The sequence below is a fragment of the Papilio polytes genome, unplaced genomic scaffold, assembly GCF_000836215.1.
Source record: "Papilio polytes unplaced genomic scaffold, Ppol_1.0 DF821422.1, whole genome shotgun sequence".
Lineage (NCBI taxonomy): Eukaryota > Metazoa > Arthropoda > Insecta > Lepidoptera > Papilionidae > Papilio > Papilio polytes.
This window is the reverse complement of record NW_013527782.1, coordinates 49,700-63,379: the sequence shown is the minus strand read 5'-3', so window position 1 is coordinate 63,379 and position 13,680 is coordinate 49,700. Positions and strand designations below refer to the sequence as shown.

At 37.6% G+C, this 13,680-nt stretch overlaps 2 protein-coding genes across 2 annotated transcripts; one reads left to right on the top strand and one right to left on the bottom strand.

Annotated features, from left to right (window-relative positions):
• Positions 1–8,011: 8,011 nt before the first annotated feature.
• Positions 8,012–12,140, bottom strand: LOC106108674 (snRNA-activating protein complex subunit 3). Its single transcript, XM_013289934.1, has 7 exons — positions 12,038–12,140; positions 11,505–11,947; positions 11,038–11,254; positions 10,684–10,788; positions 10,065–10,217; positions 9,252–9,437; positions 8,012–8,349 (listed from the first exon to the last, which is right to left on the bottom strand). The coding sequence occupies exons 2-7, from the start codon at positions 11,909–11,911 to the stop codon at positions 8,029–8,031; spliced, it is 1,389 nt and encodes a 462-aa protein (XP_013145388.1). The 5' UTR covers positions 11,912–11,947; positions 12,038–12,140; the 3' UTR covers positions 8,012–8,028.
• A 282-nt stretch (positions 12,141–12,422) lies between these two features.
• On the top strand, positions 12,423–12,971 carry LOC106108675 (zinc finger RNA-binding protein-like). Its single transcript, XM_013289935.1, has 2 exons — positions 12,423–12,594; positions 12,776–12,971. The coding sequence occupies exons 1-2, from the start codon at positions 12,542–12,544 to the stop codon at positions 12,954–12,956; spliced, it is 234 nt and encodes a 77-aa protein (XP_013145389.1). The 5' UTR covers positions 12,423–12,541; the 3' UTR covers positions 12,957–12,971.
• The last annotated feature ends 709 nt before the right edge of the window (positions 12,972–13,680 follow it).

Here is a 13,680-nt window from a genome sequence, read left to right as displayed (position 1 = left end):
CATGCCACTGGTTTCGTAGATGGGTCACCTTCACTGTGGATAATCTTGGTAGTCCTTTTCGAAATCTGTCGTCGCGATAGTCGAATCGTTGGTTCGCGGTGTGCACGTAAGACGTGTGCTCGGGTCGGTGGCACACTCCCGACTGGCAGCTGGGCGCGCTAAAATTGCGAGCTTTATCAATGGAGTGCCGCAGAGGCGGCGCGCACGCACATCGCCCTCGACGCCACTGTAGAGCTCGCAGCTTCCGCTACAATGTTTAGCGCTGCTCTTTACCTAATGTTTGTTGTTCATCAGCTCAGAATTTAGTCATTCACTGCAGTTCAGTCTACCCATCTGGCTTGCTTATTAATTTATCTATAGCAACCTAGATTCGAAATTCGAAACAACCGTGATCCCACAACATTTAAGTTGTAGAACCAATAACTTAAGGTAGTGAAGTATTGATCAAACGGTCCCTGGTTCCAATCACGCGATTCCACTGTTGTGAATATCGATCCTGTCCAAATAACCTTCGAGTTTATTACAATCTTATACAAAGTACTTACCTAGGTTATAAATGGAAGCGTTTTAATGGGGTTTAACACATTTTATATTATTTTGAAATTGGTTTCGATATAGCTACGTCGTGGCACATATTTAGGAGAACATTAAGATTTGTGAATTTTTTCTCTCTTACTTACATATTTAACATACCATTTATTTGTCAAATAAATGTTAGCTGTTAGCAAAAGCTATTGAATGTTTGAAAAATTCAATTTTTTACTTTGAGCCAGCGCAGCCGCTTCATTTATATTAAAATTAGCCTTAAACATTATGTTAATCGTTTATTTACAATTAAAACATATGTACAAGCGAACTGGTGGCGCGGCCTTGGAGCAGCCTTCGAGGAATTCTTGTATCGTGTGTAATGCAGTCACATGCGTCACATGTGACCATTGTGTTAACATATGAAAACTGTTTTTGGTTTTTTTGATCAAAGAATAATTAAGTAATAGACATGACACTAATAGAGATAATGAACAACGCCGATGTTATAGCATTGTAGGCGAAATTTATAACTTCTCTGTAGGTTGTACCGGATGGACAATAGCGGGAGCAGTTCCTTGAAGCCTGTTTTACCACTCTCTACCATACCTCTACCATAAGGTTTAAGAAAAGATCGTTAAACTTTAGAATGGTAAATTATAATATTTTCTTAAATGCACGGATTATGTCGAATTTAATTGCAGGGGCCATAAGCGTTACCTGTTGTTCAAAAGCATAAGTAAAAACGTGTTCAGTTTTCTTTTGTTATTATAATCGCTTAGTCTGTGAACTATGTACCATATATTCGTTGTTGACGATGCGTCTCGCGGGCATATGTTCAGGTGGCGGCATTGATAGCCTGTAATGTTCAAGTTGTATTCTTTTTCAAATATTTCAAATATACACTAAATTAAATTCCCTGCTCAAGATTTACACAACGTTAAAGCTGAGCAATGGATGGATATTGTGACTATGCATCTACAGAACGGCTCAAAGGCTTTCGTTGTAAAACACAGATGTAGAACATAGTCTAGAAGAACACCCTTCTTTTTTTTATAATATAAGGTGGCGAACGAGCAAGCGGCCACCTGAATCTAACGAAATGGAAAATGACCGCTGCCCATAAACATACGCAATTGCAGATGCGATGCCTACCCTTAATTGACGGCGGACGAGATGCACATAAAGAGGACATTTTCCCCTTCCTATGCATCTCCTCCATCGTGGAATCCACTTTAACTTTCCATCCTTTCCTTATGAGAAAAGGATGGAAAGTAAAAGGGACTAAAACTAGGCCTCCGGCACCACACTCATCAGACGAAACGCGGAATTGCTTCTACTTCACGCCTGTTTTCTGTGTGGTCGTGGTATTACACCGGGCGAGCCGGCCCATTCGTGCGAAGATGTTAAAGCAGGCTCTACCGCTATTACCTTCTTCTTCTTATTGTCCTATGTGCTATGCAACACGCAGAGGGCGTCCACATGCGCCCGAATGACATCCCGATTGCCTAGAACATGCAGGCTACTAATTAAGTTTTGTTTTTAATTCCGCACGCAGAAATCATGGGCAACAATTAGTTTAAAATAATTAAAGATAGTTTATAACACAAGGCTTTGTAATTTGACATTTTTAAATCTTTACATTACCGCGATGTCAACGACTTTAAACTGATCCATCGTAAACCGTCGGCATTTATATTCCGATCTAAATACCATTCGCAATCAAAACAAACAAAAGATGTTAGGCTGTAGCGACGGCGCCATAGCAACCTGCGCACAATCTTATCACACATTCTCTAATTAATCTCACGTCTGATTACGAGCAAATTTTTTCGCATTTGACGTAATCTTACGCATTCCTACAAATTTATATGCTCTTTGCCTATGAATTCATCGCTTCACCATAAACATAAGTAATCTGTGTGTAAGGCCGAACAGCGAAATACCCGCTGCCTATTTGCAGAAAATTTAAACATGACAGATGCGTTGCCTACCGTCGGCATACTTTGAAATCCGGATAATTACAATTTCCCATACTAAACTTATCGATAATCCATACTGTGTAATATTGACGAAGTAAAATTTAGTAAGTTATCAATGCTATTAGGGATCAAGTACATCTAATTGACAGTCCTGCCTAACTTTAAAACTCCTTCTGCATCCATACATCTTTATACAAAATTAATACTTGAAACTGTTTGCCATTATAAAATACTAGCTGTTCTCGTTTTATCCGCATGAAATTATAGAAATTTTATTTTATTGTATACATTTATCAAATTATCAATTACAAATGTCAAAATGACATGACATGATGACAACTTTGCTTCCTTGATGTTGGTAGCAACTGATGTTTTCTATCCTACATTAGGGTTTTTATCCAAAATATTAACCCCCTAAGTTTAATGGCGTTAAAATATATAGCCTAAAGCGTGACGCAAGTGTATGGGTTTTTATTAAAAAAAGAATTATTCAAATATATGTTGTAATTGCTGACATCTTAGGCAACAAAGAAGTGTGTGTTTACGCTTTATGATAATAGTATAGATATAGATATTAGAATTTATTGAATAAATATAAATCAATTATACGCCAGTTAATAATTTTATTGCATTATTCATATGAATGTCAAACAGTAAGTTATTTAAAAAATCACGCTCAGTAACATTTTATTTACATGTTTTTCCTGCGTTTGTTGTATATATAGGTTATTTTTTGCTAAAAGAAAATTAGCAGGATATTATATAAACGTTATAATTGCTTAATAACCGAATATTATTTATAAAATAATAAAAAAAAATGTTATTACGGACACCTAACATGGTTTCACTTCTAATATTGACGTTGGCTGTTAGCGAGCATCTCGTTTCATAGAATCTATTTCATATTAAGATTAAATTATATTATTTCAACTCTGAAATATTTACAACACTAACGACTTACAACAATAGTAAGATGTGAGAGTAATTCTTGTGTAAATGTAATAAAGCACGTGTTTTCGAACGTGTTGTATACATACCCACAATTACTTCACGTTGAATTATTAATTAAGATTTTAAGAAGACAATTTACGCAAAAAAACATTTAAAACATAAATATTTTACACCTGGCAACACCTTCGACTGCTAGATACTATCTATAGTGAATTTAAGAGAAATCATTCATTTACAATCATTACAGTAAATGAGATTCTAAATCTTTAGCACTTGCATTAAGTTGGTCAATAAGTTACGTGTAGGCTTTTAAAGTAAACTTTTAATGTATACGTCGTATTCAGTAGCGCCATTAGGGTAGAGCGAGATGGCAAGGGTCGCCGTAGATTTATCGCCCTGGGCACTTGTAATGTTAAAATCGGCTCTAGTACATCTCAACATCTCCAACATATATTAATTTATCTAATAAAAGGTATATTTCGTACAAAATGCTAATGTATAGCAATTAATTGGGTCACGCAGCGAGCGTAAGGAGGCTGCAAACAATCAGATAAGATACGGAACTCAAACACCGCGCTCGTGTTGACACAGCCGCACACTAGCGCCATCTGCCACCGCCGTACACCATAGACAAACTAGAAAACTATTTAGTTTCAATTTGGAGGAAAAGCAAGCAAAAATCTCGACATTTGTTGTATATGAATCTTACTACTGTTATAAATGCAAAAGTTTAGATAGATGGAGGGATGTTTGTTAGAGTTTGTAGCCTGACACAGATGAAGAGCATTGTCTGGAATAATACATAGGCTACTCAATAGTGTTTTTTAATTCCACGCGGACGGAATCGCGAGCGAAAGCTAAAGTATATATAATTCGGAATTAGACTTTTCTAATGTGCTTAGTTAAAAGTAGTTATTTTATCTGCTAAATTATGCATGTTTCATATTTCAAACTATTTTCCTCTTAACCCTGAGTCATTATTGATGGATCAGTTATTCTGACATCAATTCTTTCAAATACTGCAATGAGATTTATGAAAATTTTCCATAACATAGGTCACAGTTTCAACAATCCAATCGCAATTAGGACATTTGCAGCACGCAGTATCACGTAGGCGTGGATAACATGATATCTAGGCTGCCACATGCGAATTCAACATTTAGGACACAATCTGCATACCTACAGTACATTTGTGGCAGTAACGTAATTAAAAATCTTTTGAAAAATAACAGAGACCTTTAGACTAGAAAACTACAGGATGTAACTAAAGGCAAATTTCCAATGCACTGTTGATCAACTGGTTAGAAAGAGGTTAAGCAAAACGAGGTTCTAAACACGAAAGTGGTTACAACGGAAAAATAATTGAGCACATCTTATAAGATGTCACGAAATTTTCCCTATCCAAGACATTTTGTTGATCGTAGTATTGCTACATATCTCAAACAAACGTTAGCGAAACTAACGTGTTACCATCTGAATAAACAATAAAATAGATTTAATTGCAATGAAGTAGATAGTGAAATAGATAAGGCGGTTAGATGTGCGCTTACATCACGCTCGAATGCCGAATGATAACCACAATTGGTTAATTACTTAGCGCCAGACTCTTACGAAATATTCTCGAAAACTCAATAAATACTTCCATATATTTAGAGATATATTAGAGATAAAAACTTATTTACAAATCATGAAGATCATCTAACAATCTTTAAAGAACAACGAACATCTATGAACCTCTAGCTCATAGACAATATCTAGACGTAGATTACCCATACTAAATATACACTAAGAGGCTTCTTTAGTCACCAATCTTTTTTAGTGTGAAAAAATTATATATTTGTGTAACAAAGTCATATAAAAACGTTATATTTTAACAACCGCATCGTATATTTACGCATATGAAGTTATAAAACTACACAATAGGAGATAAATCTTCGAAAACGTAGTTACGAATGGTCATTGGGTAATAGAACTGCGACGACAAACACTGTTATAAAAGCCATGTAATAGGTTGATAATTTTATCCCTCGAACTATACTTTAGCTAAGAAAGCAGAGAGAATAGTTGTTAAGATTACTGGGATAAAACCATAGTTGACTGTTATAACAATAACTCCAAAAATCAAACAAAAAAAAATGGGACCCACCTACAAGCATTACCTTTCGGATAAAAAAAGAATTATCAAAATCGGTCGGTATCTCGATGAAATTTGGTATAGTCGTAGAAGATAGTCTGGAAGAAGACGTAGGCTACTTACTTTTGTTTTTTAATTCTATCAATAGTCTGTCAACAATTGGCAACACACGCGACTAATGTTAGTGCAATTATATTCGCATACTACGTAGAAATTACATCAGCTGACAATGCGACTGCATTCTTGAACTAAATTATAATATTTATTTACAACTAGACAATGTTCAGATCTACACTAATTCTGCGGCAATATCTAATTTGGTACTTGTTTTATTTGCTTATTACTAAAAGATATATTGTATTTGTAATGGAAACGCATGCATAAGCAACTGTAAAATGATTGACCCCTAAAATATCGAAATCTTTACTAATATATCTGATTTCTTAACGATCAATAAGGCTGTTATACAAGGTGTTAACATTATAAAAACAATTCAAATTGTCGGTGAATTAGTAAAGGAACAATGTAAGGCTGTATGAATTATGTAAGCGATGGCTATGAGATAATATTGACTCGGTAAGAATAGCGTGTAAGCAAATTCAAGTGGCGAGAGGTGACATCATGCGTACTACACTCCGCATAACTTATACCACTTGCCAATATACTAACCTTTTATATGGAGTGCTTTATTTATACGTTTTGAATTGTAAAGTAAATACCTTCAAATGGTATTTTTCCCAACCGTCACTCCGCTCTGTCCCCACGTACGAATTAAAAGCTTTATCCGTCCCACCTTTTAGTCCCACCATCACCCATAAGGTGACAGATGGGACCATTATGAAATCAATTATGTTCCAAACGTCCCCTCGTCGCAAAGGGTGGGACAGATAACTTCTTATTCTCATCTGCCTCCATGTGGGGACAAAGCGGGGTGACGGTAGGGAATAATACTTCGAGTGACTCTCAGAAGTAAAAGAAAAGAAGGCATTTCAGAGCCTGCCGTAATTAATTTGGTGACATTTCGGTAAAGCAGTCGGACACAAGAACTGTAATTTGTAGGTTTAGATTTGAACTCCATTGTGCTAATCAACCACTTTACCGCATAAATAAATATTAGAGCATATGCTAGCAAATTTTTAACCAAACATTACTTTTTTGATGATGTTTTCGCGTGAAAATACTTTCTAATTACAAATTAGCATGTTATTTGGAATTCTTCAGTTATCGCTATAAGACAAGGCTTTATGCACGAGATAACAAACGCAGAGCAGATTCATTCCCTAGGTATGTGACCCAGATAGCGAATCTTTTTCAGCTATATTAAATTATATGCATTTTATAACATCTGATGTCATTTAAATATGCATTATACTGTCAAAACGAGGCTAGCGGTAAATCAGCATTTTAAAGATAACGATTTTGCAATAGCTTTGTAGTAGATATACGAATAGTAAATGTTTCCAACGGGATAAAAATCGTCTCTCTATAGGTCCCCTGACATGTCCCCTAAATGTAGGCAAAGCCCTTTTTAATTGTTACAAATGTCTATGGGCCTATGGTCTCTATACGCTACTTTAGTTAAAACATTTTGTTTGCCACCTTGTGCTATAAAAAAATTATAATAAAAAGTTTAACTATATGGATATTTTTTGATTTTTGAATCGACTTAAAAACATTAAAGATTTATGCCTATGGCAACCCTAATACTGACAAGCATTCTTATCGAACGCCGCGAAAATGATGATGGAACGCTCCTCTGACAGCTGAAATTATTTAATCTGTATAACCTGGAAAAGCGCGCTGCACAGACTAAAAATAAACTGCACTGTTTATGTTTACACAGATAACCTAGTTTCTGAGATTGGAACATTGGCAAAGAACCGGATAACTTATCTTTGCTTCATTAGATTTTGACAGAGATCGAGATGATCCGATCCCTGGTTTATTCCGTGATAAAACAGGCAACCGGATATTTCGACATCAATCGAAACTCCAATTTTAGGCCAAAAAATTGGTACTTTGAATAAAACTATGACAACATTATTGGATGCTCGAACTACATATATCACTGTATGTGACTTCAAAATAGGTTATTTTACAGAAAAACTACCGTTTATAAAAATTACTTACCATCATTTGGTAAGTCAAGTTTCATGGACTTCTAGAAGTTTCCACGTACCAGTAGATGGTCAGAAGCATGGCAAGCAAGCAGCGAGACGGCAGCGTCTACATAAACAGTTTTATATTGATATCTACCATCAGCTTTTAATAGTCTGGATCTAACTACATTCTTTTAGATATCATGAAGTTATACAAAATTGCTATAATTTTTTGTAAGGCGTCAATTTTACTTTTTCATTAAAACGTGTTTTATACTTACATTTAAAATAATTTTAGGGGAAAAATAAAACCATAAATATCAATAGAAATAATTTATTAACCGAGCGGTTTCAAAGTGTTAATCTCATTACCTCTGTAGGAGTAGGCCTTGAAGTCGCCAATCTTCTTTCCGTCGATGTAGAGGTACAGCGTGAAGCAGGTGTCGCAGAAGAAGGCGGGGTCGAAGGGCACGCGCCGGCAGCCCACCACCACCCACTTGGCGCCGAACTCCGCGCACGTGGTGCAGTACACCGTCTGGTGCTGCAGCACGGCCGTGTGGCGCGGCAGCTGCGGCGCGCGCAGCGCCTCGCGCGGGCCCCCCAGCCGCACCTCCGAGAACGTCAGCAGGTGCTCGCAGTTGCCCTGGTGCACGTACACCTGCACACGCCACCCGTCACCTACCATTGACTCAACTCTTCTTTCATTCAATGTAGTCAAATAAGAATAGTTATTTTTTTTATAACATAAGGTGGCAAACGAGCAAGCGGCCACCTGAAATCGCCAAAGTGGCGAAGCGACCGCCGCCCATAGACATCCGCAATTGCGGATGCGTTGCCTACCCTTATCCGACGGAAGAGGAGACGCACATAAAAAGGGTATTTCCCCTTCCTATGCATCTCCTCCATTGTCAAATCCACTTCCTCTTCCCATCCTCTCTTAACAAGAAAAGGATGGTAAAGAGAAAGGGACTTAAATTAGGCCTCCGGCACCACACTCATCAGACGAAACACGGAATTGCTTCTACTTCACGCCTGTCTTCTGTGTGGTCGTGGTATTGCTGGGGGCGTGCCGGCCAATTCGTGCTAAGATGTTAAAGCGGGCACTACCACTGTAGAATATACATTGTTACTGTTATCTATACTAATATAATAAAGAAGCATATATTTCTTTGTTACATAGGATATCACCAATCACACCATAATTTTGTCTACGTATATTTTTAGTGAAATAACCAATACTAACCAAGCGCTATAAGCTATATATTTCCACGCTATTTAATTTAGAGGGTCAATAAGTTACAAGCACATTTTAGTGGACTATTCGCAACCGTCACCGAGCGCTGTCCCAACGTGGGGACAGATTTAAACTAGACAGAATTAAATTTTTATCCATCCCACCTTTTTCTTCCACTATGACCAATAAGGTGACAGATGGAACCGTTAAAAAATTAAATTAAGTTCGAACCGTCCTCTCGTCGCAAAAGGTGAGACGGATGAAACTTTTAATAGCGGGGTGACGGTTGGGCATAATTAATTTTAGTTACCAAAATAACAACAGACCTCAGGATGTCCCAGCCGCAGCACGAGGTCCTGCAGGCGCACGCGGTGCATGTCCAGCTTGGGGAAGTCGCCGAGGCCGCGGCGCTGCGCCCAGGCGCGGATGGGCTCCGAGTAGTCCACGCGGCCTTCGCCCTCGTCTACGTAGAACACGTTGTTTATGAACATGAACCCTGATGGAAACAGCTCCTGCAACAAATACGGAATACTCAACTTAATGCCAAATATATTATAACATAAAAACCAAATATTCCCTTATTAATGTTTACCATTGATCGACCCATTGAGAACTTTTTTCCCCATTGGATAAATTAATAGTAATCATTAGATCGGCAAAATGAGCAAAAAGTTCCCATTGGGTTTATGGGGGGGATCCCATCAAAATCCTCACACACACAGTAGTGTGTAGTAGTACCATTAACAGTGGTAGTGCCCGCATTAACATGTTAGCACGAATAGGCCGGCACGCCCCCAGTAATACCACGACCGCACAGAAGTCTGGCATAAAATGGAAGCAATTCCGTGTTTCGTCTGATGAGTGTGGTGCCGGAGGCCTAATTTAAGTCCCTTTCTCTTTACCACCCTTTTTTATAAGGAGAGGATATGAAGGGGAAGTGGATTTGACGGTGGAGGTGATGCATACGAAGGGGCAATATCCTCTTTATGTGCGTCTCCTCCTCCGTCGGATAAGGGTAGGCAACGCATCTGCGATCGCGGATGTCTATGGGCAGCGTTCGCTTCGCCATTTTGCGGTTTCAGATGGCCGCTTGTTCGTTTGCCACCTCATGTTATAAAAAAAAAAAACAGTATTGTTACCTTGGCAGTGGCATGCGGCAAGTTATTGGGATTATCGGAGACGTCGACGCGCACATCCACGTCGTTAGCGCACACGATGCGCTCGCGCAGCTCCGACAGCCGGCTCTGTCCGCTCACCACCACGTCGCATGTGAACACTGAGTGCCGGGTGTTCTGCACCACAATACTTACATTCAACTTAAATAATCTACATTAACATGTAACCTGTAATTATCAGCAAGGATTTTCAACAATCATCCTCAGCTAAGTTAGGGTGACAAGGTAAAAGTGAACCACGCTGACCCAATGCGGGTTGATCGACTTTACACATATCTTTGAATGTCTTCACCGATGTGTGCAGGTTGCATTAAGATGTTTCCCTTCGCCGTAAATTTCGAATTCACATTGGTACGGCAGGATTCGAACCCAAGACCTATAGATTGCAAGTCAAGTGCTTAAACAACTGATCCGCCGACGCTCATTCAAAGATTTCTGTATTCAACCTGCAGCGGTGAACATGGTTGACTATACACTAACTTAGAGCAGGCTCTGAGTCCTTCAATCGGTATGTATAGTGAAGTGATTATCAAAGTTGTCAAAATAAAAACATTGCATTATCTCTGTCAATAAATTAACTTACATTTCTTTCTTTGCCACCCATAAACGGTCTGTAGAAGCGTACTCTATACAATATATCTTTCCCTGGTTCAAGTGGTGTTCCATTTGTCTCTGTACTATCTTCATCCTGAAAATATTGTCTGCATAATAAATATACATTTTTACAAGACAAGGTTTACAAATTCTATTATGGTATCACTCAAGCATACATTACACCAACAAATAAAATAATGAAAATTATTTTGCAAATATGTGACAAATTATTTTATCTTTTTAGTCACCAGTACAATCTTCATCTATTAAAATGAACTTGGAGGGAATATCAGTAGCATGTGTTAATTATTTTTGCATACCTAAACAAAACTAAATAATTTACCTCAGTAGTAAGTGGCAATAATCTCATTCCTCTGTACTTCAACTTCTTCACAAACAAGTTTGTCTTGTCTTTCTCAACTCGTAACTTAAACTTCTTAACAATATTAAGTTTGTTACCTCCTTCACACTCTTTATCATCCTTTTTAAAAGGCAGGAAACCCAGTGATGGGATATTTGTATCCATTGTAAGTTCCCTACCAGTTTTAAGATGGTTTGGACTGGAAAAAAGTGTTTCAATGCATTAGAAAGAAGTAAAAATGTAAATACTCTACCTTTCTACTTATTAACAACTTTAGAATAGTAACCATTAGACCTGTAAGTTACTTACAGAACACTCTTAAACCACCGCCGCTCATAGTCACATATAAAAAGAATTCACAGAAACGTCACCCAGTACACTAGTAAAGCATAAACAAGCACAGTTTTAATTTTAAATGAAGTTAAAGAACTACCATACTGAATACATACCTACAATATTTAGATAGCTTAGCAAAGTCTTCTTCACTCAAGTCACCTCCAACATAATCTCTGATCTTCTGATCTAGGTACTGCTCTAAATGATCCTTCGATTCCGGGCGTCCAGAAATAGGTAGGGAACTAAAAACTTCTGGAAGATTCTTAGTAATTATTGGAGCAGTGACTATATTGCCTTTGACTGGATAAAATTTAGGCCCTACATCCGGCGCATACATATTCACATTCACATGTCTCATAAAGGATTTTCCATCAACAGAGGTGAGAGAATCGTCAGTCGCAACTTTCTTAACTTCGTCTTCTTTGGTAATTTGAATATGATTTGAGCCCTTAGTATCTATCGGGACTGATACCGGTGTAGTGCACTTAAATACAGTAAAAGACTTCTCTTCGCTTCCCATTGCTCGTGTTATATTTATCTGGATACAATAAAATTTCTGGAAATGTAATTTTTGCTTATGAAATGACTTAATTAAATAGAATAATTCCTATAAACAATAACGCCGTGTATTATTCAAATATGTTACCAAAGATTTCAGGTTAAATTGAAATTAACTAATATCAACAAACATAAGCACAATATTTATTTATACGTTGACATTTCTAAAATGAAAATTGAGTATTGACAGTTGTGAACAATTTACATCAGATGTCCAGTTCACACTTGGCCAGTACAGTTAGACAGATCTGATGGCAAGCAAAAATCATTGACGTCTGTTAGTTGGCGAGTTAGCGTTCACAATCTGCTTGTTAATTGTCGGTCCTTCCTAATAAAGCGCTACTGACCTACTGTACTGGCCAATTGTTAACCAAGCATGATTTTTTTTAGTAGTTCAAAAAGGGAGTGAGTGAATTAAAATCGTTAAAAGTGTTCTCTCTGGTAGTTGTCTATGATAGAAGTCGAAGTTGTATAGTCTATGTCAGTGGCCGCCATATTAATTTAATCACAGACAAAACGCCGGCCTTTTTTTATTTCCTCTTTTGTGTCTGCCGTGAAGCGTTCATATTGTTTCTATACAGAAAATTGGTAAATGATGGCAGCAAATAATTATTTTGGGTTCACCCACGGGGGAACCCAATACGGGTAAGTGAAAAACTGTTTTGTTGGTGAAACATATTGGAGCATAGTGCGTAGGACAACGTGCAGGTCCATACGCAGCCTTGTGCTCGTGTGTCTAATCAAAATGGCGACTAGTTGTATTGATCGTGGATTAGGGGTGGAATAGCGTGTTTATTGTGAACAGAGATGTGTTTGGTGATTTTAGCGCGGCAACAGCGTCGGCAGCGTACGGCGGTCAGACTGGGTACGCCGTAGCGCCAGCCGCCACAGCCGCCACTTACGGCACCCAGCGCGCCGCGGCCACGGGCTATGACACTGCATACCAGGCCGCAGCTGCCACACAAGGTATGAACAAGATCCGCATTGTTTACTCAAATCCTCGTTAACGTTTTATCTAATTTAATTAAATATCGGTATGCATCGAACATTAGTTATAAAAAAATCATTATCAATGCGATTTCTGATTGACCCATGATAGTTGTCAACTGACCATTAATATAAACATAAGTTGTTGTTATTTGTTTATTTTTATGACTAAGTTGTTATCATGTTATCTTTCATACGTTTTACTTTAGAATAAACAGTAAATTTAGATGTGGATGTCTCAAACAAAATTATTTGCAAATCCAAAATCTATTTATTATATACAAAAATGCTAATGCAAAGTTTCGGAAATCATTTAATAACAAATGTTTGCATATGAAAACGTTGGAAAATGCTAATAAATACAGAATTACTATTTGAATATGTAATAGCATCTTAAATGACAAGGCCATACTTAAAGTCTAAATTTCATAAAAAATTTTGATTTCTCCCAGATAGCGAAAACTTTTTATATAATAATCATTTTGAAAATATGCACATTGACTATTACTTAACATTACACATGACTAGTTGCATGGGTCAACATCTATTTGACTCTCAACTCAACAAAGCAGAAAAAAGACTTGAGATAGTAATACTGGGTTCACATATGGCCAGTAGCATTATGGAACTGAATGGTTTGATCACTAACTAATGCTAGTGCGTCGACATTCTATGCTTGATCAGGCACTGGCCTGTGCAACTGGCCAAGTGTGAGTCGGGCATAATGTATAGTGTTTACAGCTG

Coding starts and splice junctions, on each gene's coding strand:
- LOC106108674 (XM_013289934.1), bottom strand. CDS start 11,911: ATGGGAAGCGAAGAGAAGTCTTTTACTGTATTTAAGTGCACTACACCG. Junction 10,789..11,037: donor TATTGCCACTTACTACTGAG/GTAAATTATTTA, acceptor CAATATTTTCAG/GATGAAGATAGTACAGAGAC. Junction 9,438..10,064: donor TGCCGCATGCCACTGCCAAG/GTAACAATACTG, acceptor TATTTGTTGCAG/GAGCTGTTTCCATCAGGGTT.
- LOC106108675 (XM_013289935.1), top strand. CDS start 12,542: ATGATGGCAGCAAATAATTATTTTGGGTTCACCCACGGGGGAACCCAA. Junction 12,595..12,775: donor CACGGGGGAACCCAATACGG/GTAAGTGAAAAA, acceptor TGGTGATTTTAG/CGCGGCAACAGCGTCGGCAG.